The following is a 27,767-nucleotide window of genomic DNA, read 5'->3' on the forward strand; positions in this document are numbered from 1 at the left end:
AGTCTGACTCTGAAAAGTAGTCAGACTGAAGGCCAAAAGAGTACTCTCATAAGAAACAAGGCCTCAAGATAGATTTCAAATAAAGCCTGGAGAGCTTGGACACAAAGTGGAGCTCGACATCCAGGAAAAAACTTACCTTCGCACTCCAGGGTTAGCGAGAAAGCAGTGAGCCCATTTGGCTCTGTGGGTACCAGCACCTGTTTGCCCACCAGGCTTGGAGTTTTGGGGGATCTTTCCTGGATCCCACTTCTTATCACAAGTAATGTTAACATTAAAAGTAAAAGTCATTTTACCAGCAAAAATGGTTTTGCTTGGGAATAACAGAGAGTTGCAATCTGAGACAAGAAAGCTACTGGCCAAACCATAGGCAGTTCACAGAACAAAGAAGAATGGTCTTTTATAGAGGAGAATGGGGGAAGGTGGCAAGGCTGTTACAAACAAAAAGTCCATGGGAGTAAACTGGGAGTTTGAAGTATAGTGAGTGGCTTTTCATTGACTGAGTTGGGACTGTCTCTTGGCTTGGCTGTTGCTGGGGAAGAAAAAGAACCTTTCTTCCTCCTGCTGAGATAGTAAAGTAGTTGTGACTTGACCTACTGACTTGAAAGGTAGTCTCTTCCTGTTGGGTCTGCACTTGACTTCCCCTGCTGGCCTCCTGACTTCATTGTGAACAAGGTGTCCTTTCATTAATTTTCACAAACTGATGCACATTTTAGAAAGATCATTGGCTGTGAGGAGAGGGAGGGTGGAAGGAGCAATTAGGAATCCATTGTAGATGAGAGATGATGGGGCTGGGATGAGCCTAATCACTGCTGAGATAAAAAGGATAGATTTGAGATATATTTTGGCTGCGGAATCAACAGACTTGGATTTGCAAATAATGTGCACATTTAGTTGCAAATAATCATGAAATTCATTGGCTTAAACCATTCTCTGTCCTCGCTTCTCTGTGCCTTTCAGGTGTTGGTCATCCTCAGGCTCTCATGGAGGTGCAAGCCAGTGCCGGTAGCACCTGATTTCCTTTTCCCTCAGGCTAGTGAGGAAGAGAGAGCTCAAGTGTCTCTCCCCGTGGCCGTCTTACCAGATTCTAGAGCTGTATTTCGATTGTACCATCTTAGGCCAAGTGCCTACTCTAAAACAGTCATGGCTTCAGCTGGGTATAAAAATGCCTCTTCAGGAACCTGTCACTGTGAAAAAGGGGATGGAGTTAAAATAATCAGTTTGCATAGGCTACTCTGTGTGCCATCTAGGAATGGATTTTTGGACGGAGCCACCTGCAGTGTCCTGTACCTGGGGGAAGATGAGGAGAGAGGAATTAAGCATCACTCCCAAGTTTCTGGCTTATACAGGATACAGATTGTAGCGTCAAACTTGTCAGCAGGATGAGGCCTCAGGATCACCAGTTTCGTGGGCAGCATGTGTAGTTCTATTTAGATTGTTATGTTTGAGATGCCTATGAGAACTTTCGGGCGGAGATGTCATTAAACAGTAGCTGCGTCTGGCACTGGAGGAGAGATTGAGGTTGGTGGAATTGGTAATTAAAACCAAGGGGTTGGATGATAATACTTAGGGAGAGAGTGTAGGGGGTCTAGAATCTGACCGGAACTGGCCCAACATTTAGAGGTCATGGAGAGGGAAAATAGCACAGAGACTGAGACAGAATAGTCAGTCAGGAAGAATGAGAACCTAGAAAGTATGTATCGTGGAAGCTAAGAGAGGAATGTTTCAAGGAGGAAATGGTCAACCAGATCTAATATTGCCAAGAGGTACAAGATGAAGACTGGAAAGTCCATCCAGTTAGCACTGAGGCTGTTTTATTTACCTCATGGGTTAGAAATTTCACATTTGTTTTAGTTCCCAGAGCCTGAGGCATCACACTGAGGCCATGTTGGTCTTTCTGTGCTGAGGTAGTGGGTATCTCAAAGTCACATGCAGTTCAACAGACCAGGCAGCTGCCCTCTCCCCCCACTTTTTTTCACCTCCTAACCTTTTTATTAAAGGAACTTTTCAAGCACAAAAGAGAATAGTTTAATCAATTTCCTCACACCCATTGTGTGGTAAGGGCACGATAAACACTCTTTCCTTTTAATTATTGATTTGCAAAAGATAATCTGGTGTCCTAGCAACCTTCAAAGATGGGCAGTGATCATCATGAACTCACAGATTTTTATATACTTGAGTTTAAATCACATTTAGGGGCGCCTGGGTGGCACAGCGGTTAAGTGTCTGCCTTCACGCTCAGGGCGTGATCCCAGCGTTATGGGATTGAGCCCCACATCAGGCTCCTCTGCTATGAGCCTGCTTCTTCCTCTCCCACTCCCCCTGCTTGTGTTCCCTCTCTTGCTGGCTGTCTCTGTCAAATAAATAAATAAAAATCTTAAAAAAAAAAATCACATTTAGTCTTTATTTTAACACTCAAATTATTCCATCTTTGGTGATCAGAAGTCTTTTATTTCTTAAATGGCTTTCTCGTTTTCCTATTTCATCTTTTCCCAGGCATCCTTAATGATTTATCAAAAAAGCCATTTTACATTGTTGCTTTCATAATTTTATCTATAGCCAATACAACAATTTTGGGATTGAGAACACTGTTAGATTTTTTTCCCAATGGAGAAATATTGGAATCTATTTGATTGGCACATATTTCCATGACTATCTGTTATGAATCAGGAATACCAAAAAAATGACAATATTCTAATACTATAAAACAGCTCATGGTGTTTGCCCACTTACAGGGGCAGGGAAGGTTGGGGCACAAGACACTGGGGACATCAGCTCTCATGTCCACTTACCTTGTCACCTTTGTAGTAAGCACTCTTGGAGATGGGGGACGCTGAAGCAGGTACTGGATGGCAATTTATGATTTAGGGGCTCCTCGGATACGGAACTCAGCAGCTGGTCCTGGTTCCACTTTCTGGCAGAGGTCTAAGGAGCACCTTGAGCCCACTTTTGGGATTGCAAATGTATCTTTCTTTCTCATCTTACTAGATTTGGGGGTAATATTTGATAAATTCTCTCTGAAAGAGTCTTTTTCTAATAAAGAAGAAATTAAAAAAAAAATTGCTTTTTCTCCCTCAAGAAGGCTGAAGACTCATTTTCCCTTAAATGTTAAATAAAGATCCGTGACTAGGGAACTGAAAGTAAGAGGACCTATCAGACTCCAGCAGGGCTTCTAGTATTTTGTGCTCTGACTCTATAAGACCATGGGACAACAAGTGATCTCGTCAGGACAGAACCTTGAGCAGAGCCTCCTGGGAGACAGAGGCCATTTTTCCACCTTTGGTCGTCTCTGACCTGAATGAAATAACATCTTGTGATGATGGGTACTAGATTAGAGTTGTATGCTTGGTCTTTTAGTAAACAGGTGCATTTATTCTAGAGAGAGGTTTAGTGGGGAAGGCGGGAGAGAGTGTTCGGAGAAAGAATTCTTGTTCATTCTCTGTCATCCAAACTCTTGGTTTAACATATGAGCTTGGCATTGTTGAGGAGGTTGGGACCCAGTTCTGTGGTATGTGGATTTGAGAGCCTTGCATTCAGGCAGGCTTCCTCTTCTGTTACTGAACTGTTCTCAGAAACACCTCTGTTACAAATCCTGGGCTTTTTGAATCCCCCATAGCACTTAGGTTCCGTTTGGCCACAAATGACTGAAAACCCAGAATAACAGTGGCTTACCAAGATAGCAGTGCTCTTTCTCATGGAATAAGCAGTGTAGGCCCTTCTACTGTGTTTGACCTGCTGCACAGTTGTCCTCCATAGCTGTTTTGTCCTCATTGTCAACGCCTTCCATCTTGTTGCTTAGTCATTTGTAAGAGGTGGATTTCACCTCATAATCAGTTGCCGGAGCTCCAGCTAGCGAGTCTGCATTCTAGTCAGCATGAAGGAAGAATGGTAGGATTACACACAACATCTCTGCTAATCATTCATTGGCCAGAATTGGAAAACGTAGTCTTGGTTCTAAGCCCAGCTAAAAATCAGGGCTTCTGTGACAATGTCTAAGAAAGAAGAGAAGACGGACAGTGGGACCATGGGCTACAACCCTGTGATGCCTCTTGTAGTACTTGTTTTGTTTTAAAGACTATGGACTCTGGGAAACAAACTGAGGGCTTCAGAGGGGAGGGGGGTGGGGGATTGGGATAGGCCCGGGATGGGTATTAAGGAGGGCACATATGGCATGGAGCACTGGGTGTTATATGCAAACAATGATTCATGGAACACTACATCAAAAACTAAGGACGTACTGTATGGTGACATAACAAAAATTATTATTAAAAAAATAAAAATAAAAAAAATAAAGATTTATTTGGGGCACTTGGGTGGCTCAGTTAAGCATCTGCCTTCAGCTCAGGTCTTGATCCCAGGGTTCTGGAATCAGCCTTAGGTCGGGCTCCCTGCTCATCAGGGGAGTCTGCTTCTCCCTCGCCCTCTGCCCCTCCCCTCACTGGTGCTCTTTCTCTCACTCACTCTCTCTCTTAAATAAATAAATAAAATCTTAAAAAAAATAAAGATTTACTTATTTGAGAGAGAGCACGTGGGCACTTGGGCACATGCACACTACTGGGGGGAGGGACAGAGAGAGAGAATCTTCAAGCAGGTGCCCCGCTGAGCATGGAGCCCTACACGTGGCTCGGATCCCACAACCCTGAGATCACGACCCCAGCCAAAATCAAGAGTCAGACACTCAATTGACTGAGCCACCCAGCCGTCCCCCTCATATGTAGTACTTGTTAAGAGCACAGAAAATGAGTTGCTGAGTCACCCAGCTCTCTGCCAATTCAGCAAACCCTGGATCCTCTCTGAATGATTGGCTGTGGCACCTTAAGCAGATGTGGTAAGACCTACTTAACTTCTTCTCCATTGTGGGCCCCATGCCCACAACAGCCCCATTGGGTGTACTGTGCTGAGGAAGTCAACAGCAGGAGACCATGCAGTGTGGTGTGTGCTCTTGAGAAATGTTAGGGGGGCCACTGGAGCACAGGGAGTTGGGAAAGGCTTGGAGAGAAAGGGATCTTTTTTTCTTTTTGTAAAGATTTTATTCATTTGACAGAGAGACAGTGAGAGAGGGAACACAAGCAGGAGCAGAGGGAGAGGGAGAAGCAGCAGGCTTCCCGCTAAGCAGGGAGCCCGATACAGGGCTCGATCCCAGGCCCCTGGGATCATGACCTGAGCCGAAGGCAGATGCCTAACGACTGAGCCACCCAGGCACCCCGAGAAGGGGATCACTTAGCCAAGATTCGAAGGGTAAATTAAAATTGACCAGAAAGGAGAGATGGGTGTCCGTAGAACTGATTTGCAAAGACTGTTCTAGGTAGGAACAAACAAAAGTCCTAAAGGTGAGAAAGGGCAACCTGTCCTAGGAGCTGACTGTACTTCAGAGTGGCTGTGAGGAATGAAGCTGGACGGGTAAATAAGACCCTGATCTCAAAGTGGCTGGTACACCGTTTAAAGAAGTGTAGACCTATCCTGTAGTTGTCTATCCTTTAGATTACCAGTGGAAAATTGCCTCCGTTTAGCCTGGGGTGCTCCAGAAAGATTTCAGGACAGGGAGTGACATGATCAGATTTTCTTTCTGGAAAGGTCCTTCTTGGTGCAGTCTAAACAGTAGAGGGGAGGTAGGAGTGGACTTGAGACTGGAGGTGAGGTGGCCAGTTAGGCTGCTGCAGGTTCCCGGAGCAGAGATGGTGTTGGCTTGAATTAAGGGAGTTCCAGAGGTGACAGGAAGGAGTGGATGGAGTGGAAAGCTTTTTTGGAGCTTTTAACAGACTGCGGGATAGATAGTTTTAGGGGCTGAGGGAGGAGGCACCAAGGATGATGGTCACATTTCTCACTTGCGAATTCAGGGGAAAGGACATAATTTGGTTTTGGACACATGGAGGATTTTAGGTGTCTGAGGGACATCCTAGGGGAGACATCTAGCACATTTGGATGAAGGGGTCTGAAGCCCAAGGAGAGACAGGTGGAGGCATCAGAGTGCATGAGATTACTTGGGGAGAGTGGGTAGTAAAGAGCAAGAGCCTCACAAGAGAGCCTGCGGAATCCCCAAATTAAGAGGCAGGAAGAGGAAGCTGCCAAGGAGAAGGCTAGCTAGAGAAGGCTAGCTAAAAAGGCCCGGCCAGAGAGGCCTCTGGGAACGATGTGCTGCCTGGAAGCGAAGGAAGGGTGTGTCTTTTGCATTGCCTGTGTGGAGGGAGGAGCGGAGGACAGAGAGTGCTGTGGATTTAGTGATTAGGCCATTGGTGAGGGGAGAGTGGTCCAGCAGAGTGGCTGGCCAGGCAGGTGGCTCGCTGTGGTTGAGGAATGATGCAGTCAGAGGGGGATGGGGTGTCCACAGCTCTTGCCAAAGATCACCTGTGAAGTAAGGAAGAAAGTGCATTGGGTGGATGAGCTGTCAAAAGCTTTTTATTGTTGAGCCTGCTTACCTGGTTATAAGTCAGGGCCTGTGATGAGGGGGAGGGGAGCACCCAAGAGGGAGGGAGAAAGATCAATGGTGTGAGGTCTTAGAGAAGGTGATAGCAAAGGGGATGGTGCACGCTTGGGCATGTATATCCCCGTGCAGCTGTCCTGAGAACGACTGTCCTTCTGAGGGAGCCCTGTCTGGGCCTGTGGCCATCAGTGGTATGTTCTCTGCAAAAGCGTCTGTAGCCCCCTTGTAATAGTGTTGTCTGGAGGTGAACTGGTTCATAGCCAGAGTCAGGTTTTTAAAAGCTGAGTCTCCCATGCATGCATCTTTTCATGTCCTTCCTCTGGAGCCCTTTGGTGTGGCGTGCAGTCCCCTGTGGAGGTACTCCAGGTAAAGCAGTCCATCTGGAGTAGCTGAACACATTTTCTGTAGGTCATATTGATATGATGCTTTTAGAGGACAGGGTATGGCTGTATTGGGGGATGATTGTGAACTTTCAGAGTTGGACTCCTTTCTTACTTGATCCTTTGTTTAGACAAGTGAACTTGTCAAATGGGATTAACATAAGAAAAAGCTAGAAATATTTGCTATTCCTAACACTACATACACACACACACACACACCACTACTTCGCTAGTAAGAGGGACATGTAGGTCCCTGATACTCTTATTAAGAATAAACCTGTTTCTGGCAATTTCTCTCCTGGGGAGTGTGTCTGTAAGTGGGGGAGTGGATTTAAGAAGATGGCAAGCCCAATATTTAGCAGAAAGGTTAGGCTCAGCCTGATGACTTTCTTCCAGGATAAGGTTTGTGATTTGGATCTAAAGCTTCACAAAATATCGTTTGTGTGAATTATGGAGTCATGGAGTAAATGAAACTTACAAATTTGAATGCGTTGCCAGTGGAAAGGACAGAGTTGTTGGAAGGAGAACCAGCCAGTGCCCTGAGCACTACCTTTTAATGAAATTTCCCTGAAAATGAAAAAGAGAAGAAAGAGCCTAGTGGATGGTACCACCTATTTTCTTTCCCTAGTTTTTTGCCCCTCATGGGCAAATGTCAACAGAATATTCATGTTTTCTTTAGCAAGGTACAAAACTGAGTTGGCATCTGGTAAAGAAATGGGGGTGGGGTGGGGTGAGTAGCCTCTGCCTGGAGTCTGATGGATACAATGCCAGGGGCTCCTGTGTAGCCTGGCCAGCCACACTTTGTTTGGTGAAGCTCTGACCACCAACCATGTGTGGGTGTCACTGTGGAGTCTTGAGGAACAACAGGGTCAGAGGGTGTACCCCAACACCAACTGATGACCAAAAGGGAGCCTTAAAAAGATGCTGCCTCTTAAGCTTTTGTAAGCCCTAGGCAGTCCTTCAGGAAACACTGGGAATTAGGAAGGAGCGGGAAGAGGTAGGGTTTTCTACCCAGAGAATAACAGTGAAAATGAGTTCTATGAGTGCGGGTCCCTCCCCAGGCCAGGAAAAGCCAGGCCTCAACCACAGGGAGCTTCCCTTCCCACCCTGCTGTTCCCCCAGCCCTCCTGCACTGCCTTCTCTTGCTTCCATTGAAGGAAGGCTTCTGTGCTGTGCTGTTTTGAGCCTCAGGTCAGGGCTGGGGTTGGCTTCTGGGCAGTCATGGGGATAGAGGGGCCCTGGAAGGCTGGTAGGGGAAGGCTTTCTGAGCAAGAGTTTCTCCAAAAACGTCAACATGTCTTAGCTGAGCCCTTGGTACCCAGGACATTCCCTCTGTTCATCATCAGTCAGATTTTCTGCTTTCCTTTCAGGGTCTAAGTGAACCAGGAGGGCCTAGGAGGGAGCTTTTTTCTTTCCTTTTGAAATTTCTTTTGTTTCCTGTTTACACCAGCAGCACAGCCCCTTGGGGAATGGCTAAGGGACTGTGGAGGATGGCTGTTGATTGAGATAGACTCTCAGAGATAGGCTATGCACCACTTAGCCTCTGATCTGGGCCTTTGGGTTGAAAAGGGAGGGCTGCCTGGGAGCTGGGCTGAGACCATTTAAAGCAGCAAAGCAGCTGTTCCCTGCTGCCCTCCCAGTAGGGAGGGGTCCGGAGTGGGACTGGGCTAGTCTGGTCCCGCTGTGAGGGCCACTGGGGAGGCAGGGGCGTGGGTCCTGGCATGCGAGCTGGAAATCACAATGGATTCTGTCATTCTCTCAATGCAGTCTGATGTTTTGGTCTGTGGTAGGCCAAGTAGAATTCTCATTAGCTGACTAGGGCAACAGGTCTTTGGGTGCCTGCTCTGTTCCAGGCATTGCTCAGCACAGTAGGAAACAAGGAGCCCATGGCCACTGAGACACCGCCAAGTCTGATGCGGATGTGATGAGCCACGTGCCCCAGCTTGCACGGACTTACTGAGTCATACACGTGTACTGGAAGGCCCATTATAAAGCATGCACAGGAAAGAAAATGCAAAGGAGATAAATAGCAGTTAGTTGTAATATTTCTTCCTACACTTCAGTGGATGGTGTCGCACACACCCCGCTTCAGAGAGCACTAGCGTGTGCTGCTGCCTTTGTGTGTCAGGCCTCCCCGTTCCACAGTAGTTTTGGGAAGCGGATCATTTTTGAGTTGGGAGGCTGCCTGTTGGATGAATGGAAGGCATGAAAGAGGAAGCAGGTCAGGCCGATGCTGAGCTCACATAATTGGGGAGCACACGGGCCCCAGGAGGGCCTGATGGCCGCCATTCTTCCTGCTCTGCCCTCCTTCGGAAGGGTGCCCAGGTTGCCCGGGGTGGGGGTTTAAGGTTCTTGTGCTGTCCTGTGTGCCAGGGTCAGGATATTGAGGGGCGGGGGTGGCGGTGTTGCTCTTCAGCCCCTTTATAATTTTCACAGACTTTCATTGGTGTGGCATTTGATCATTTCAACAGCCGTCCAAGATAAGGGATCCTTTCTGCACTGGGAGCACCAGAGATCCGAGGCCCACGGGGAGTGTAGTGAGCATCAGAGCCGGGCCCCGGGCCCTGCTCTCCCTGACTGGCCGCTGCCTCCTCCTGCAGCAGGTCATCCTCTACATCTGCCAGTCTTGCCTGGAGGAGCAAACCAGTGTACCTCTCAGCACCCCTGACTCTTGGTCTGGCATGTGTCACTTTTCTTCTGGGCAAGAACTTGGGCTCCAGGTCCCTGGCTCCTCGGCATCCCTGCCCACGAGGGAAGCTGTCACTAGCATTTGGCTTCTTTTACTCAGACGTAAGCAGCTGAAAAGGAAGTCCTAGTGTTTCAAGCGAAAGGCCTTTTCCCATGGGGTGGAAAAGAGTCAGAATACCGTAAGCCTCCAAGTTCTCTTCACTTTCTGTTCCCTGGGCCTGTTCTCTTGTGACATCTACACCTAGGAGTTGGAGAGGGACTGGGGGTCAGGAGCCCAGCGAGCTGGCTGTCTTGCCTGCTCCCCGTCCATGTTTTCTGGGCTCTGCCCCTGCCTCTTGCACAGGGATTTGCCCTTCCTCCTTGTTGGGTCCTACTGCAGCTTGTGAGGGAGTGGCTGTCCAGGTAGGGTGGGTGCTGGTCTCCTCAGAGGGTGCCTCCAGGTAAGGGCTCTGGGATGTGTATTCAGTGACCTGGGGTTACTTGCTTAAGAGGCAGGTGAAACCTAGAAAGTTAATCTCTTTCAAGGCTTGTTCCTTTAGGGTGTTTACTTCATTTCTTAGTTGTTCATCTCAAGCTCTGACATCTTGGTAATAATAGTTATAGGTTTTGTTGTTGTTGTTCTTGTTTAAGATTTGAGAGAGAAAGAGAGGCAGAGGGAGAGGAAGAGGGAGAAAAGCTGACTCCCCATTGAGTGTGGAGCCCAACACAGGGTTCGATTCCAGGACCTCGAGATCATGACCTGAGCCGAAATCAAGAGTTGGCCGCTTATCTGACTGCGCCACCCAAGCACCCCTTAGCATCTACAACTCTAGATAGTTCTCTCTCTCTCGTGCTACTTTCTGCCTCAGGATACCTCTCTTCCCCTCATCCCTTCTAGCAAGGAAGGACAGGAGTCGGATAGGGTGATACTGCAGGACACAGTGCTGGGGTAACGCTCATAAAAGGATGTGGAAGGTCCAGAGAGACTCAGCACTGAGCTGGAGCTCTCTGCCCCTCCCCTGCAGGCGCTCTGCCTGGGCTCCTTCCTGCCCTTCCTCGCCTAGGGAAACCAGCAGCCTTTGTGAGTCTCCTTGACAACAGGATGGATAAGTTAAAAATAACCTTGTGCTGGGGCATGCTTGTGTGCGTGCGTGTGCGTGTGTGCACATGTGCTTGTGGCTGGGTACATGCCCTCTCCCCTGCTGGGCTCCAGCTCAGTCCCTGTGGCTTCCGGATGCTCCTGGTGAGCATCCGTGGGAGGCCTTGGCGGGGCCCAGGTGCTCACATGCTGAAGCTCCTGGGGTTAGGGGTCAGATCTAGATGACCCTGCAGCGTCGTTACTTCATACTGCTGATGGTTGCCGCTGGGCTGTGGGTGTTAATGTTGACATGAAGAATGGAATGCTTTTCCAAATGCCCTGGTCTTCATTCACTCTAACTGGAGAGCGATCATCCCAGAGGCACTGCTGTGTTTCACAACCTGTCAGGGTGCTGGAACAGGACATCTCTTCAGGGAAGGAGGACTGTTTCTGGGCCCGTTTTATAAGTGGAGGACTCTACAGTACAGAGGTACTTGCGTAACTTGTCCACAGCCCCCTGGCTGAGCTGTGGCAATGTAAGGAGCAGTGACCCTGTCATCAGAAGCTAAGGCTCTTGCCTCACATCCTACTCCTGAGGTCATCTGAATAGGTCCTTTACCAGAGCCAGCTGCCTCTTATTAGCAGTCTTGCACTAGTCAAACTCTGTTTTGTGATGTTATCACAACCGTAAGTTAGAGAGAGCTATTTCCCTGAGGGCAGGGGCTGGGTAGCTCTTTACCACACCTGAAATTAATTCCTGGCTTCCTCTCTCCATCATTTTTCCATCCATTAGTAAGTATTTTGCTCTGTACCAGGCATGGGGAGGTTTTTATCAAGGGAATAAAAAGGTGTGGTCCTTCTTTTTCGGGAACACCAGAGAATTAGAAAAATCTCCCCGTCAGTCTGCATTGTGGCCAGTGCCCAGAGGGAGAGGGTCAGGAGAAGGAATGACTGGGAGAGGGGTGGGGTTAGAGAAGCCTGGGAGAACATATGAGTGACACAGTGTACTTAGGGCTGGAATGTATGAGAGGCTCCCACAAATCCAAAGGCAGGCAGCAAACTCGGTAGAAGAATGGTCAGTGAGCTGGTAGACACTTGACAAAAGAAGATATCCAAACAACCAATAAACATGAAATGGTGCTCGATTTCATATACTGCTTAGGGAAGTTCAAATTATTCAACTTAAAAAAATGTGACTGTGTTTTGTGTTCGCTCACATAGGTAACAAAATCTTTGACGGTGTGGTGAAACGTCTTTTTGCCATTTCTAGTTTACTTCATTCTGAATTTCTTACCGAAAAGTAAAATGGGGTCCCCGGCCTGAGCTCCACACTCCTGGGTTCGAGGCTGCGGCCCTGCACGCCCCCACTTCAGGTCTGCCCGCTCTGCGTGCGCTGGCCAACGGGGAGCCCGGGAGCCTGGGTGCCCCGCGGCTCCTTGCAGGCTAAGGTGCCGCTCATCGAGAAGGTGGCGTCGCTCCGAGGCGCAGTGGTCTGGAGCTACACCCAGATGAATGTGCTGCAGCAGCTTCTCTTGCCAGTAGTTCAGGCATCGAGAGAATGCCGGGGACGAAGACATCCTGAATTCTCCCCAGTGCCTCTGACCCAGGGGCGGGTTCGATCCCACCTTCATCCTTTTTGAGAAGTGCAAGGTGAAGAGTGCTCAGGTGCACCTCCTTTTTACCTTCTTGCTCTGCCTGCCCCCAGTGACTATGCCACTGTGCTCATGACCGATCCCAAGTTCATCACCTGGTCTCCAGTTCACCGCATGCCTGGAACTTGCTGGCGGGCCCAGACAGTGTGCCCGTGCGCAGTCTAGCCCCCGTGCAGTCTAGCCCCCGTTTTCCAGCCATCGACATCCGGCCTGACTTCGAAGCCCTGCTGTCCCAGGGGCCCAGCTGTGCTAGGGTGCCCCTCCTCTCTCTGCTGCCTGGTAGTCACAGCGCTGCCCTCTGCGGATTTCATCCATGAGGTGTTTCCTCGAAATCTACACGGAGGAGCGCCTGAGGTCCAGGAAAATCCCCTGAGATGGGCGCTTCTTGTCTACCCCAGCCCCACCCCTTCTCCAAACCAGGGCTCCTCGCTAATAAAGTGTCAGGTGTCAGAAAACCAGTGGATTCCAAGATGCTCAAGTAAAAGGAAACCTAGTGGTATGAACACCACGAAGTCAGAAGACCTGAATTAATAGGAGATTTGGGGCCCACCATTGAACTTCTCAGAGGCTCTGTCTCTTCATTTGTACATAGAGATCTTCCTTTATCCTTTCCCTTCCTTGCAGAACTTCTCTGAGGTTCACAATAGGTATGGGAAACATTCTTACAGCTGTTGAGAGCTCTGCAAATACGAAGCAGTACTATTCAACTCTAATTAGCAACTCTAATTCAAAGTGATTTGATTTGTCTTCCATCTCTTCCCAACAGCAGTGGTTCTAAATTCCTGTAAGAGATAAATGCTCTAAGTAGTAAGGTCCCTAGTTTTCAGAGCAGCCTGCCCTGGTATTTTGGATAGAGGGCCTGTTGCTGGCATGACTCTGGTCCCCTCGTAGGGGCTGGCAAGCAGGGTGATTTTTTTCTGACATGGCCGGAGCCTGGATGGCAATTCTGTGAGTGATATCGCAGGGTCTGCTGGTGCCCGGGGCTGCGTGGCAGGGAAATGACTGGCACAACGGTCTTGGTGAAGCCTTAACTCTAGTAAGCAGTACTGTGTGGCTCCCACACTGCCTGGGCTGGCCTCCTCATGGGGTGCTCTTGTGGAGTCTGGAAGTAACACTGTGGACTCTGGGAAGTCCAGTGGGGGGCAACAGCCTGCACACCCAGCTTTTCTCTGAGAGCCTGGCCAGAGCCACAGGCCGCTCTGGGGGCACTGAGAGTCCACAACATGTTGTGGCAGAGCAGGGACTTTGCTGCATGATTTAGGTGTTGGTGGAGAGGGGTTTTTGGAGGTGGATGTGACTTTCTGGGTGCCAGCAGCCAAACCCTTTGAGGCACTAAGCCTGGCAGCAAGGGCTGGGTCAGGAATGAGGTCTTGATGAAATTTAGGCTTGCCTCCCCTTTTGCTTTGGATACAGAAGAGCCCCTTTCTCCCTCCTCTGGGACATTGTCCCCTCCTCTGCCCCCGGGAAGGCAAGGGGATCGAGCAGATTGTGGCTGTTCCTCATTCCCCCGTGGTACAGATGCAGGCCTCGCTTCCAGCAGAGAGTTGGCCATCTTGGCACATGTCAGAACAGTGTCGGGATCGCTGTGAGTCCCATCTGCTCTGTCACCTGACTGTACTAGGTCCTCAAGCCTTGTTGCAGGTCTTTTCCCACAGATCTCTTATGACAGGCATGTACTTCTTATTTTTGACCCTTTCCTCATCTGTTTTTGTGCCATGTAGGAATCGGAGTCAGAAGCAAAGGTAGATGGAGAGACTGCATCGGACAGTGAGAGCCGAGCGGAAACTGCTCCTCTATCAGCCTCCGCAGATGATACCCCAGAGGTCCTCAACAGGGCCCTTTCCAACTTGTCTTCAAGGTAACCTGGCTTCATGGTACAGATGCTTGCAGGGGCCTTGCTCCAGGTCCAAGTGCCATGGAAGACCCCGAGTCCTCAGACAGCCTGTGGTCCTGTGGCATGAGCCCATCACTATTACAGTGTACAGGGTGGGCCTGCCCAGCGGCAGTGGCCACAGTCATCCTGCTTCTGCTCAGGGCTCCACTGAATGTCATCTAGTGCTTAATGGCAACTCTGAGCACAGCCTAGAAGGATCTGGCCCTTGAAGGGTGCTGTCGGCTGGGCTGAGAGGTACAGTAGTCCGAGGACGAGGGGAGTCTGGACACAGGGGTGGTGGTGGGCAGGTTGCCGACGCAGCATGTGAAGGAGTTTGTGACTGATAGACAAGCTGCTTTGCACACAGGAGCCCAAGTTTTCAGGTCAAAGTTTGGTTTTCCCTCTCGCACACACATCCATTGTGGACATTCCTTAAATTCTCCCAGAAGAATTGAGAAATCTCAACTTGGGTGAATGCAGGGTTAAAATATTAGTCCCTTGAGGGGCGCCTGGGTAGCGCAGTCGTTAACGCGTCTGCCTTCGGCTCAGGGCGTGATCCCGGCGTTCCGGGATCGAGCCCCACATCGGGCTCCTCCGCTGGGAGTCTGCTTCTTCCTCTCTCACTCCCCCTGCTGTGTTTCCTCTCTCGCTGGCTGTCTCTCTGTCACATAAATAAATAAAATCTTTAAAAAAAAAAAATTAGTCCCTTGAGACTCTGGTCCTTCAACACTGGCTATGTGTGCAGATTAAAAACGCAAACTTTAAGACCCTAGAACATTATCTGAAGGTGTTTCTCTGTGTGTCTCGCACACATGTCTCTTTGAAAGGTAGTATTGTGTAGTGGTGAAGGGCGTGGGTTCTGGAGCCAGACTCCCAGGATTCAAATCTCAGTTTGACCACATCACAGCTGTGTGATTTATGCATTCATTTCCTCATCTGTGAAGGTTGGTAGTGTTGAGGCTTAAATGCATTAATATATGCAGAGTCCTTGTAAAAATGCCAGATGCATCTTTGTGATTGTTATTATCGTTGGTTAATGTTGTTCTCACCATAAAGATGCAGGGGCAGAATGATACAGGATTCTGCTGCCGGAAAAATGTGCTTTGTTTTTTCTTTGAATAGAGAGCCATAGAAGCCATCCAAGTAGATACAGAAGTAGGCACCACATTTCCCTCAGGACTTTTGCCTGATTCCTTTGTTAAGATATAAACTGGCTGGGGGCGCCTGGGTGGCTCAGTTGGTTAGGCGACTGCCTTCGGCTCAGGTCATAATCCCAGAGTCCTGGGATGGAGTCCTGGGCTCCCTGCTCAGTGGGGGGCCTGCTTCTCCCTCTCCCTCTCCTTCTGTCATTCCCCCTGCTTATGCTCGCTTGCTCTCTGTCAAATAAATAAATAAAATCTTAAAAAAAAAAAAAAAGGATATAAGCTGGGTGTATTTTTTTGTAGGCTTGGCACGTCTGCTGAGTTTGGTGTGGGTGAGGTGATGGCTATGGCCCTGCTTCTGCCCGTATGTGGCTAGTACCTCCGTCAAGGTGAAGGAGATGCTTCTGGAAGGGATTGACCTCTCCTCCTAGGAGAGGCCTAGGAAAGAGCCATCCCGCTTGGGTTTGTGTTTGCTTCTTTCTGGGCTCCTAACATGTTTTCTTCTCCCCCTCTTCTCGTAGATGGAAGAACTGGTGGGTGAGAGGCATCCTGACTTTGGCCATGATTGCATTTTTCTTCATCATCATTTACCTGGGACCAATGGTTTTAATGATCATTGTAAGTGCCATTTGCATGCTGTTTCAGTTTTGCCTTCAGTTTTTCCCACAGGATCCATCATTTTAAGCGTAGGCTTTGGGTTGGTTCTGGGAATCAGGGGGGGTCCTGGCTCCTCAGACCACATCTGCCTTAGAATATCTGTGACTTTTCCCTTTCCAGGAGCCAGCTGAAGGGGTGTTGGCACTGGCCTGTTGTGTGTGGTTAAAGATATCTCTTCATTTTAAAAGTTGATATTATTTCAGCTGTTTGATTAGCCTGTGACCCCAGCCACGACTCTGTGTGACTCTCTGTTTTGTTTCTTGTTTCCCTGGGGCCTCACTGTGGGGCTTAGGACTTTGATTTAAAAAATCCCAGTCCTCAGCACTGCTCCCTTAGTCTTCCTGCTGTCATGGCCAGGGTCAGATGACTAGCGGCTGACTGCTGAGCAAAGCTGTTGGGGCTTTTCAGGTATTTCTATTCAAAGTCAAAAGGGGAAGAGATTGATTGAGTCCAGGGAGGTACAACAATAAAAAGTCATTTGAAGCTTCAGGGGTGCATATTTCTTGGATCTACTCTGTGTGACAGAAAGGACTGCACTGCCAAGGGGGTGCGGAGTGAGTGAGAAAGGAGGAGGAGAGCAGAGTCACTGTAGGACCGACATTCTTTAAATATGATAGTTTTTTTTTCGAGGCCCATGACCCTTGCGTGGGTTTCTGTTTCTGAAGATGGTAAGAACTGGGGAATTAGCAAGTATTCTGATTCTTTTGTGTCTTGCAGGTGATGTGTGTTCAGATTAAGTGTTTCCATGAGATTATCACTATTGGCTACAACGTCTACCACTCCTATGACCTGCCCTGGTTCAGAACCCTCAGCTGGTAAGCCCTCTAGCCCCACAGGGGCCCTTACTGGATTTGGGTGAAAAGTGTTCCATGGTAGATATTTACAGTCATGGTGGGAAGGGGGGTAGTGATGGCCACTGACTCAGACAACACCTTTAAGACCCACGTATTTTATGTGGCTGGCCTGTGAGGCATGTTTAGTAGTTGCCTGGGGTCTGGAGTCTCCCACACTGACTGCATCTGTGAGCACGTTAGCCTTGGTATTTGGATTCATCAGACTTTGCACAGTGGCCCCCACTTCTAGACCAACATATTTTTTATGCTCTGTTATCCCAGCATCCCATGAGAGTCATCTGTAGGTTGTCAGTGCTGGTGTTGCTGTCTCTGGACCTTGGTTTCCTCGTCCTTGAGACAGATGGTTGAGACCCAGTCAGTTGGCTTTGGAGCCCTCGTTCCTCAGATGGAGGCACCTTAGGGGGCCAGAGTGGGCAGGAGTGAGCCTGAATGCAGAGGATCTGGACTCGTCAGAGAAGCTCTGTTCCCTCTGTCCTGGGAAAGGGCTCAGCTGCCTTCAGGCAGAAACAAAATCAAAACCTGTAGCACAGGTGATGTCTGAGATCCCTTCCTGATTGGAAACTCTGCTTTACTGGCCGCACTGTGCTCCGGGGACACATGAGCAGAGCTCTGCGTGGTGCCAAGAGGACTTGGGGCAAATGTGGGCCCTTCTCACCTTCTGTGCTGGGACTCAGGGATGGTTCCATGACTTAGCAGCCTGAGAGGGGTGTTTCAGGCCCCAGCAACTTGGTCATGGCCGAGGGAGCCGACGTGCTCACACTCAGGCTGGACACAGCCTTCCCGGAGATGCTTCCCCACCAGCCAGCCATACAAGCTGCCTCGTGGTCTACACATGGGCCTGTGCTTGCTCGCAGGATTAAAGTGTAGGTCTGTCTTGTGGCTGTTCTGTAGCTGGCAAGCAGTATCTTAAATTTTGTTAGCACGCTCAGGATGTCTGATCTTTGATTGTGGTCACTGACCAAAGGGAATGTTTTTCATGTAACAGAAAACAAATCCAATATGAGAGTTCTTGAACTTCCACAATTAAAAAAAAAAAAAGAAGAAGAAGAAAGAAAATGGAAGAGAGAAGCTCTCATTCTCTTTCCTCCCTCAGGATCCTGGTTGAGTATCGGGAGTAGGCCTGCTTGCTCCCACACTCCGAAGCACCACTAAGGCTGCAAAGGTCCATGAGCCCTGGCTTCTCCCTTCCCAGAGCTCCAGTGCAGGAGGCAGGTTATCAACAAATGAAGACTTAATGCTGGTGGAAGGTTTATGTGTCAGAGGCAGACTTCGGAGAGGGAGATACTCGGAGACTGAGCGTGATTAATTGCTTAGTGAAATGACCCAGTATTACATGCTATAGGAATAAGCACGGGGGAGAGGCAGATACCATGTTAGGTTGTGCAAGGTTTTATGAAGACAATGGTATTTGAGCAACGAGTGACAAAATGGGTAAGCGAAGAGGATGTCCCAGGCTGGGGGAGACAGGAGCGAAGCAGTTGGTGACAAAGCCAGAGAAAACCACTCAGTAGGTGTGCGGGGTTCCTGGAAGAGAGGAAATAGGATGGGGAGGAAGGATGAGCCACGCTCTGGAAGGTCATCTTACAGTTGGAATGTTCTTAGATTAGGCGTGGTAACTTTACAAAAGGAGCAAAAACTGAGTCCCAAGTTTGTGATAAACGGAGCGTGAGTGAAAGCTGTCACAGATTTCCAGATAAACTTCTCAGCCACAGGGCCCCCAGTGAGCAGGGAACCGTGGTTGGCTTGTTCCTAGCAAGCCGCCGCGGGGGGGCATGGGGTCAGGTGGGCGCTGCTCTGATCCTCAGAGCTTCCTGACCGCCTCACTGTTAAGGAGAGGCCGCATGTGCCCCCCATGGCAGTGACCTGTCTTCATTTACAGGTACTTTCTACTGTGTGTAAATTACTTCTTCTATGGTGAGACAGTGACGGATTACTTCTTCACTCTGGTTCAGAGAGAGGAGCCTTTGCGGATTCTCAGTAAATACCACCGGTTCATTTCCTTCACTCTCTATCTAATAGGTAGGCATTCAGCAGTTCACCACTTCTTGTGTTTGTCTTGTTTTGTATGTCTGCTGAGTAGAAGTTGGGGAACTTCTTGGTGAATGCACAGTTTTGATGATGGTAAGTCTGACTGTTCAGGGCAGCAGAGCTGAGGGCTCTGCCTTTAATGTGGGTCATAGCAGCTCTTGACTAAGAGATGGGCGCAAGGGTCTTGCCGTGAGGACTGCAGTCTGTGCCACCTGTCCTTGTGTCCCAGCCTCCGTGGGAGGACAGCACAGCACGGTCCAGTCCTGACTCTCTTGTTGGCAGAGATTCTGTGGTGTGATCAAAATACAAACCACCCAGGAACTTGGTATAAAAACCAGCAGCTATCTTTAGGGAAGTCACCTGAGGGGCCGTATGAGGGACAGTGCAGTGTGGTGGAAATTTTACCCACCTGGGTTTAAAAGGACTCTGTGACTTCAGAGGAGCTGGGTGCGTAATCTTTGGGTCTCTTTTGTAATCTGGAGCTAAAACAGCAGAGGTACTCTGAGGATTTAATCAGATACATTAAAAGTTGACAAACAGTAAGGGGCTATGTCAGTCCAAACTCAGTCCTACCTGAGTGTTAAGTGTTAATGCTAGTGGTTTTCATAGTTGCCCTCGAAGCCAGTTTGAGGCACAGGAGAAGTTTGTTCTGACCTAGATTCTGACCTATTTTTGATCAGCTTGATAGCAATACTTGGCTCTGTGAATGACATCTGGCCATTAAAATAGAAAATCCACTGCCAAGGGGTCTGTTGCTGTGGAGCATAGTCAGAGTGTGTGCCTCGGACCCTGAGAGTAGCCCCCCACAGAGTGAGGCCAGGGGTCTGGAATAGCCACATGCTGTCTTCTGGGCAGGGCTGTGTTTGAGGGGCCCAGCCACTCCTGTGGGTAAAAGTCTCTTTCCTTCATGGCGGATGGGGGGGCCTGCAGGTTTTTATTTTTATTTTTATTTTGCCATTATGTGGGTCAATGTGAGAGTTGCAAGGTAGATTCCCCCCCTTAGCCAAACCTGTAATTTAGGACAGGGGTCAGCAAACTTTTCCTTAAAGGTCTAGATAATCTTTTCGGCTTTGGAGGCCATAGGCTCTTTGTTGCAGCTCTTCTGTTCTTCCCTTGAGCATGAAAGAACCCCAGATAACATGTAAACAAACAGGCATGGCTGTGTTTCAATAAAACTTTATTTGTAAAAACAGGTGGTTGGCCTGACCTTTGTTGGTCGAACCCTGCTCTAGGATCAAATTGTTCCTGTCTGGTGAACAGAGTTCTAAATTGAGTGCCTTCCCTTGATTGTCTTGAAGGAGTCCATTTTTGCTTCTGACTCTTCCTGGAATAACTAGGTTTGTTCCCCTGGGCTTTGGAATTGTGCACTGCTTAACTGCTGTAAGGAAATTGGCCAAAAGACCATTTAACACATCTAAAGGAAACGATTAGCACAAAAATAGTGCAGAGTGTGATTCGTTTTGCCCTTTGTCCTCCTCAAACTAGGATTCTGCATGTTTGTACTGAGTCTGGTCAAGAAGCATTATCGACTGCAGTTCTATATGGTAAGCGAGATGTATGTGTGTGCGTCACAATTCTTGGCTAGTTCTGCAGAAACTCAACAGGCCTCTGTGCTTCCTGTGACAAACCAAAACGCTGGCATGCAGTCTGTTTTGTGTGCACAGAAGCTAGAGCACGAAGGGGTGTCCGCATTTAAGGTAGGCAGCTCTGCATCCACCTCGACCCAATCGCTGTTACTTAATTTACACCCAGGCAACCTCTCCACTAGGACCTGCAGGTGGCTTCCAAGTAAGGCTCACGGTGAAGCTTCAGGTGACGCCCACATCAGTCCCTCAACTTGAAAACAACCCCTCACTGAGTGTCCCAAGCACTCAACATTTTTAAAAACGATTTTATTTATTTACTTGAGAGAGAGAGAGAGAACAGAGGAAGAAGGAGAAGCAGACTCCCCACTGAACAGGGAGCCCGACGTGGGGCTCAATCCCAGGACCCTTGAAATCACGACCTGAGCCAAAGGCAGGCGCTTAACCGACTGAGCCACCCAGGCGCCCCAGCACTCAATTAACATTTATGGAGAAAATGAGATGTACCCAGGCCTTCAGAGCATAGAAGGACTTGCTCACTAATGGGCCCTGTGGGCCCTACTTTTGCTGGTAATTATAGCTGGAGGCAAAGTTAATCCCAAATGCCTGTTCTGTACTTTTTTACTTCCAATAAGACAGATACAGAAGCAGATGTCTTTTCTACCTGTTTTGTTTTTGTGTTTTAACAATTTTCTATTTGTTATTGGCTGTTATTTGAAGTTCCTTTCAAGGTAATAGGTAGGTCGAATGTATTCTTGATCTCTTTTGCAGTTTGGCTGGACCCATGTAACATTACTGATTGTTGTAACTCAGTCACATCTCGTCATCCACAACCTGTTCGAGGGAATGATCTGGTGAGTGAAGCGAGATTTCCCGAGTGAGGGAGATTTCCCTTTTATTCGGTGGGTTTTCTCGTGTCAGGTAGACCGAGAACCCCTGCTTCCCTTCTAAGCCGGAAGCTCTCACCTTGAGCTACGTCAGAACCCCCGCAGGGCCGGTTGCAGCACAGATCGCTGGGCCTCACTCATGAGTTTCTGCCTCAGTAGATTCATAATGAGAATTTGAATTTCTAGTACATTCCCAGACGATGCTGCTGCTGCTGGTCAGGGCCTCTACTTTGAGAACCAAAGTTCTAGACTAACAAGTCCGTGGATAAAGACAGTGCAACTATATAGCAACAGGTTTGAAGAACTAAAGGAAAATGTCATGATCTGATAAAACATGAACTACCAACAATCATGAAGAAGGAAACTTGAGAAGATCCCTAACTGTGGAAGAACTTGGAAAATTGCCTAGGAATCCACACCTGGGAAAGAACAACCAGTGATAATAGCAGAGTTTGATCTCCTCCTTCATACTAAAGCTAACAAGCTTAGGGAAGTAGAAAGAAGAATGTTAAACTGATTTCTTTAATGATTACAGATAAACCATTGTAAATAAATTATTAGCAGAGAGAATCCGGCAATGTGTCGAAAGAATCATGTACTCATTACTTAGTAGATTTTATTCCAGAAATGCAGTGGTTTCAGTAGGAAATCTGTCAGCATTTAGGAAGTCAGCAGGCCGACTGAGGAAGCTGGATGATCTTGGTGAAAGGTGAAGGCATATCCTGGTTTATATTAAGAGGTGCTGAAGTGTTGTGTTTAAGACCCCAGACTGTGCCTCTGTGTCCAGATTTCTGACTGAGGGTATAATAATACCCACCTCCTGAGGAATAAATTAGTAAATACACATAAAGTGCTTAGAACAGAGACTAGCTCATGTAAATGTTGGCCTTGGGCATTATTATGTTTAAAACAATGATAATAACAGTCTGGGGAGGCCCACAATCTTTCCCTTTCTTTCAGTTTTTGTTAGGTAATTCTAAGAAATGGCGCATGGTAGGTCCTTCATCTTTAGGACCAAACATGCCATTTGGTTCTACAGTGAATCGTATTAAAATCTCTGGTTATTGGTTTTCATGCTCAACCTACAGGAATTAATTGTAGGTGTAGAAAATAGGAAGAGCAGAGAATATATGCTAGAAGCCTTGACCAAGTAAATAATGTTGGCCGACGGGAGGATACAGATGCCCCCTTAACAAACAGAAAATCTTGCCTCTAGTTGATGGGCCAGGAAGTCAGAGATTTATGCATAGTGTGTTAAATACAGAACTTTAAATAGAGGACATTTTTAAAAGGTAATGGTCAGAGAGTAGAGAGCGAGGAGAGCAGAAGGATACAAGTGTGGAAATGGCCTCCTTTTTCATGGTGGGGATCAGCAGGCAGGGCATGGGGGGTCAAGAAGATAGCTAGCTGTGTGGGTTGTGGTTCTGCGCTCAGCCTAACCCTAGGGAGAGAGAGTGCTCGCGAGAGCTAGTCGTAAACCATTCACCAAAAAAGGAGGTAAATTATGAACTAGACATGAAGTAGTCAGGAATGAGTAAAAGTAGTTATTTTGGGGGAATGGAGATAGGGAGGGGGAAACAAGGAAAACTTTCTCTTCCTTACAGTTCAAATTTGTATTACCACGTGAATATGTTACTTTATAACAAAAAAAAAAGAAAAAATGGCATTTCATAGAACACCACCTTCGTTTATTGAGGAGCAATTCAGTAAACATTTGAATGTCTGCTGTGTGCCAGGTACTAGGTATGGCTTGTCTGGTATTTTATTTCTTTCTAGCTTATTCCTTCGTGAATAACAAGTACTTACGGGTTATTTTGGTATGGAATTGATGAATGGCATTCTTTTGTAGACATCTGAGGAGAGCTGATTTTTACTTTGGCTTATTCCCTAGGTTCATTGTCCCCATCTCTTGTGTGATCTGTAATGACATTATGGCCTATATGTTTGGTTTCTTCTTTGGTCGGACCCCACTCATTAAGGTAAATGGGTCACCCTAACATGAAATAGCACTGTGAGGGAAGGGTGGTACTTTCTCTACAAGTAGATCAGCTTGGGACAGAAGAAATCTAGCTTGTGTGAATGTCTTCATGTCATCCCAGAGAAAGTCTGGCAATAACTTAGTTTTAAGAGAAAAGCCAAAGGAAGACAACTATTCATAGAGAAAAAAAGAGCTAACAGAGAAAATATCTTTATAGACGATATAGGCACATTTTTGGGGCTTTGATCTGAATTTGAGTGTTTTCATTTAATTAGTATACTATTTTATAATATAATTAAACTATTTGAATGACTAATTGGAACAGAAAGGAAACTGAGGGGTTATCAGGCCAGGAACAAACAGACCAAGTATGGGGTTGTTTTAGAAGGGGAGGAGGCTAACAGAATGAGGTGGTGGGTTTTTTTTGTTTTTTTTTTAATAGTAGGAAGGTTTTAAACAAGTAATCATTGTTCCCAAAGCCAGAAGTCAAAATGCCCTTTGTTAAGAATTTGCTCTCCATCCATAGCTGTCCCCGAAGAAGACCTGGGAAGGCTTCATTGGGGGCTTCTTTGCTACTGTGGTGTTCGGTCTTCTGGTAGGTGGTGGTTCCCTGCTGGGTGGGGGAGTGGACAGAGACCTCACACCCCCCTTCAAAGCTCGTCCAGGGCTAGAGAGCTTGTTTCCCGAGGCCCAGGACTCTGTCTCACTGAATGGTAACCTTGCCCCCTGAGGGGCATGCGCATGGCATGCTCCATAACTGGCCCGGGTGGAGTCAGCTGTCCTTGATCTGCCGGTTTTCAAACAGGGTCTTGGCAGCTGAGGAGCAGGGCCCCTGTGCACCTGCACGCCCCACGTGCCGAGGCATGGCAGCGCTCAGCAGTAGCGTTCTTGACCGTGCATTTGGTATTTCAAGGTGGAGTGACTGGCAGCTGCGAGTAGGAGGTGAGGGGAGCTATGCCACTCTGGCCGAGATTCTTTCCCATATGTGCCCTGCGGGAGGAGGAAGATCTTCCTGCCCTTTCTGGAGCATTCCTTGCTTCTGACCATTAGGCCAGCCTCTCTCCTTTATCCGTGGTGCCAGCCATCCTCCAGTACTGATTCCCTTTCTTCACTGCTCTTCCACCGTCTTTCTCTGGGCTTGCTATCTCTCACTGTACCACTCCCTGACAAGTTGCCTCTAGTCCAAATTAAATTAAGAGATCCTGAGAAAAAGGGACCATAGCTCCCCTAAATGGGGAGAATCTTCTTGTAGTTCTTTGACCAAATTCCTTCAGGTCTTTCCTGGATTTTGACCTGGGCGTTTGGGCAACTATGTGTAAAGCCTCAGTGGGCCATGAATCTCTTTTAAAATCCTTTTCCAAGTTCAGGCAAATACTCATGTCTGATTTAGCGCACAACTTGCAGTTAGCAGGGTGCTAGGCACTGGGAGGGACACAGCCAAACCCTGTGTGTGCCGCCCGGGCAGGATGGCTGGGCCTTGTCTCTTCTGCCTGACTCTGCTCTTCATCCTCAGCTGTCCTATGTGATGTCCGGGTACAGATGCTTTGTCTGCCCCGTGGAGTACAACAATGACACCAACAGCTTCACTGTGGACTGTGAGCCCTCGGACCTCTTTCGTCTGCAGGAGTACAACATTCCTGAGGTGATCCAGTCAGTCATTGGCGTGGTATGTGCCACTCACGTTGGGCAAGCTATCCCTGGTTAGGTAGTGACTACAGAGTCCACCGCCGCCACTCCTTCAGAAAACCCTAGCTTCCTCCCTCCACAATGCGCAGGCCCCAGGATAGAGGACACTTGTTCAAGTCAGGCAAGGGTGAGAGCAGAAGGAGACCTTTCATCTCACTTCACGTCGTTTAGATCGGTGGTTCTCAAACTGTGCTCTGGGGTTCCTTGGGGAACCCTGACGTCCTTTCAGGGGGCCTGTGAGGTCACAGTTACTTTCATAATAATACAATGACATTATTTGCCTTTTTTTACTTCGTCGACATTTGCTGTGAATGATGCAAAAGCAGTGGTGGGTGGGCTCGCTGATGCTGTAGCACGCGTGCGCGCAGTGGCCGCAAACTGGGACTGAGTCGTGGGATTCTTCATGCCACGCGCTTGCAGCAAGAACCAGCCAGCTCCTCGTAAGAGTGTCTTCGGTGAAACCGTAGCATGATTCATTTTATTAAATCCTGACCCTCGATTACGTATCTGTCTATACTCGTGTACCCAAATGGAAAGTATGCCTAGAATGTTTCTGCTAAATATGGAAGTCCAGTGCTTACCTAAAGGAAAGTCGTGTGCACCTGTTTGAGTTATGAGCTGAACTAGCTGCTTTTTTATAGGGACATACCTTTTACTTGAAAAGAACTGACAAACTGTAGTTTTTCAGCCTTGTGTATTTGACAAACATTTTTCTTGAAAATGAACGAAGTGAACCTGTCACTTCAAGGAAGACACCTGACAGTGATTGTTACAGGTGATAGAATTTGGCTTCCAAGTGAAAATTAGTATTTTGGAAAGCGTCTACCTGCCGTCGGAGCTTGACAGCTTCCTAATACTTCAAAGCTTTGCGGATGAGAGCTGTGGTGATATTTGTGTGTGATTTTTTTATAGTGATTTTAACATATGATGTTTTGACATTGTGTATAGTAAACTGTGTCTGCACTTGTAAGATTTATATAACTTCGTGAACTGTCATTTTCTAAATGGCCAGTGCATGGTGTTACAACTGTCAGGTGTGGGTCAAAGATCCATTCAAAGTGCAAGATAGACCAACAGATTTTAATGTTAAGAGTACAAAAAGTTCATTTGTAGGATCTCAAGTTGCACACTGCACCAAATTTTTAAGAAGCTACCGCTTGTTAAGTTCTGATGTAGTATCAGAGAAAAATACCCATAATTATCTGAAAAAGAGAGTGCTAAAAAACTCATCCTTTTTTCAGCCACTTAATTTGTGTAAGGCTGGATTTTCTTCACATACTTCAACTAAAACGTCATATTGCAACAGACTGAATGCATGATACTGAATGTGCTCTATTAAGCTGAGCGTTAGAGATTTACAAACAATCCAGTTTTCTTACTAATTTTGTTTTTGGAGGGAAAATAGAGTTCATTGCATAAAGAGTTATTTATGTTACCAGGCATCTTGACTGATTGCATTTATTCTTCTCAGACAACAGTCTGGATGTACCCCTTCCAGATTCACAGCATCGCCCTCTCCACGTTTGCCTCACTCATCGGCCCCTTTGGAGGGTTCTTTGCAAGTGGATTCAAACGAGCCTTTAAAATCAAAGTAGGAAAACCCTCTTTTCTGTTCCTCCCATTGTCTTCCAGCCTGGTCTCCTCCTGTCCCGCCCCGTCAACCACCACCTCCTTCAAAATACCAAGCTTTAAATATCAAGCTATAAACCCTGACTGTTAATAATGTGTGCTCTTCTTCACCCATGGGGGGATTTAAACTGGTTAACTTAAAGTTTGTTTCCGGGGCATCTGGGTGGCTCAGTTGGTTCGGCATCCAACTCTTGATTTCAGCTCGGGTCATGATCACAGGGTCCTGAGATCAAGCCCCGAGTCAGTCTTGGCACTGGGCATGAAGCCCGCTTGATTCCCTCTCTCTCTGCTCCTCCTCGGAGCCACCTGCCCCCCATCCCACTCTCAGGCGCGCTCTCTTTGTCTCTAAAAAACAACAACAATAACAACATTGTTTCAGAGAAAATTCCGTATCGTTGACCCTTGAACAATGCGGGGATTAGAGGCACTGATCCCTCCCCACTGCCCCCGTCCTCCCATGTAGTAGAAAATTCACATATAACTGTTGATCGGAAGAATCACTGTTAACAGTTGATTAACACATACTTTGTATGTTATATGTATTATAGGCTGTATTCTTAAAATACAGTAAGCTAGAGGGGAAAAATGTGATTAAGAAAATTAGAAGGAAGAGAAAATACATTTACATCAGTGTACTGTATTTACTGAAAAAAAATTCGCGTAGAGGTGGACCCGTGTAGTTCAAACCCCTGTTGTTCAAGGGTCAACTGTAATCGGATTTGCAGTTTATTTGTTCGTATATCTTGCACCTTTCTTCAAAAGAAACATTTTATCATAAGATTGTGTCCTAGTATACCCTCAGCATTTGAACCAATACTTCTTACTTTCTGCTGCCCTTAGCTTCTCAGGACAGTAGCTGGGCACTGAGGTGGGACTGTAGGACAGGGTTTGGGGTCGCCCTAGCCCAGGCTCACCAGTCCTGCCCCTGCCTCTAACAGGACTTTGCCAACACCATTCCTGGCCACGGAGGCATCATGGATCGCTTTGACTGCCAGTACCTGATGGCCACCTTTGTCAACGTGTACATTGCCAGTTTTATCAGGTATAGTGCCTTTCCATCTAAACCAAGTTGGTGAAATTTTGAATGTGGTCAAATTCTAGAAGGTTAGCTACAAATCACTGGGAGTGAAAAGCATCCCAAACGTGAATGCGGTTTGCAGTTGCTACTCTGTCTGGATTCTCTGAGGGTCACCCTGCCCTCCACGAGTAGGGACTCCAGAGGGAACAGCAGCCGTTTGGATAATCAGGCCCTAGA

At 47.7% G+C, this 27,767-nt stretch overlaps 1 protein-coding gene and 1 pseudogene across 2 annotated transcripts in view; both read left to right on the plus strand.

Moving 5' to 3' along the window:
* Window positions 1–27,767, plus strand: part of CDS2 (CDP-diacylglycerol synthase 2) — a 61,779-nt gene that overhangs the window by 26,298 nt on the left and 7,714 nt on the right. Inside the window, exons 2-12 of one of the 2 annotated variants that reach the window (XM_045808684.2) lie at window positions 13,917–14,053; window positions 15,732–15,828; window positions 16,585–16,682; window positions 18,601–18,740; window positions 20,235–20,293; window positions 21,104–21,186; window positions 23,111–23,198; window positions 23,724–23,792; window positions 24,711–24,839; window positions 26,355–26,474; window positions 27,451–27,554. In XM_045808684.2, coding sequence (XP_045664640.1) covers window positions 13,917–14,053; window positions 15,732–15,828; window positions 16,585–16,682; window positions 18,601–18,740; window positions 20,235–20,293; window positions 21,104–21,186; window positions 23,111–23,198; window positions 23,724–23,792; window positions 24,711–24,839; window positions 26,355–26,474; window positions 27,451–27,554 — 1,124 coding nt within the window. Of the gene's footprint in view, window positions 1–13,916; window positions 14,054–15,731; window positions 15,829–16,584; window positions 16,683–18,600; window positions 18,741–20,234; window positions 20,294–21,103; window positions 21,187–23,110; window positions 23,199–23,723; window positions 23,793–24,710; window positions 24,864–26,354; window positions 26,475–27,450; window positions 27,555–27,767 lie in introns of both variants that reach the window. The other variant, XM_045808681.2, reaches the window with a different exon arrangement.
* LOC148108056 (glutathione peroxidase 1 pseudogene) lies at window positions 11,832–13,907 on the plus strand (annotated as a pseudogene).

The sequence above is a fragment of the Ursus americanus genome, chromosome 22, assembly GCF_024610735.1.
Source record: "Ursus americanus isolate L20-20 chromosome 22, mUrsAme1.1.p, whole genome shotgun sequence".
In the NCBI taxonomy this organism is placed as follows: Eukaryota; Metazoa; Chordata; class Mammalia; order Carnivora; family Ursidae; genus Ursus; species Ursus americanus.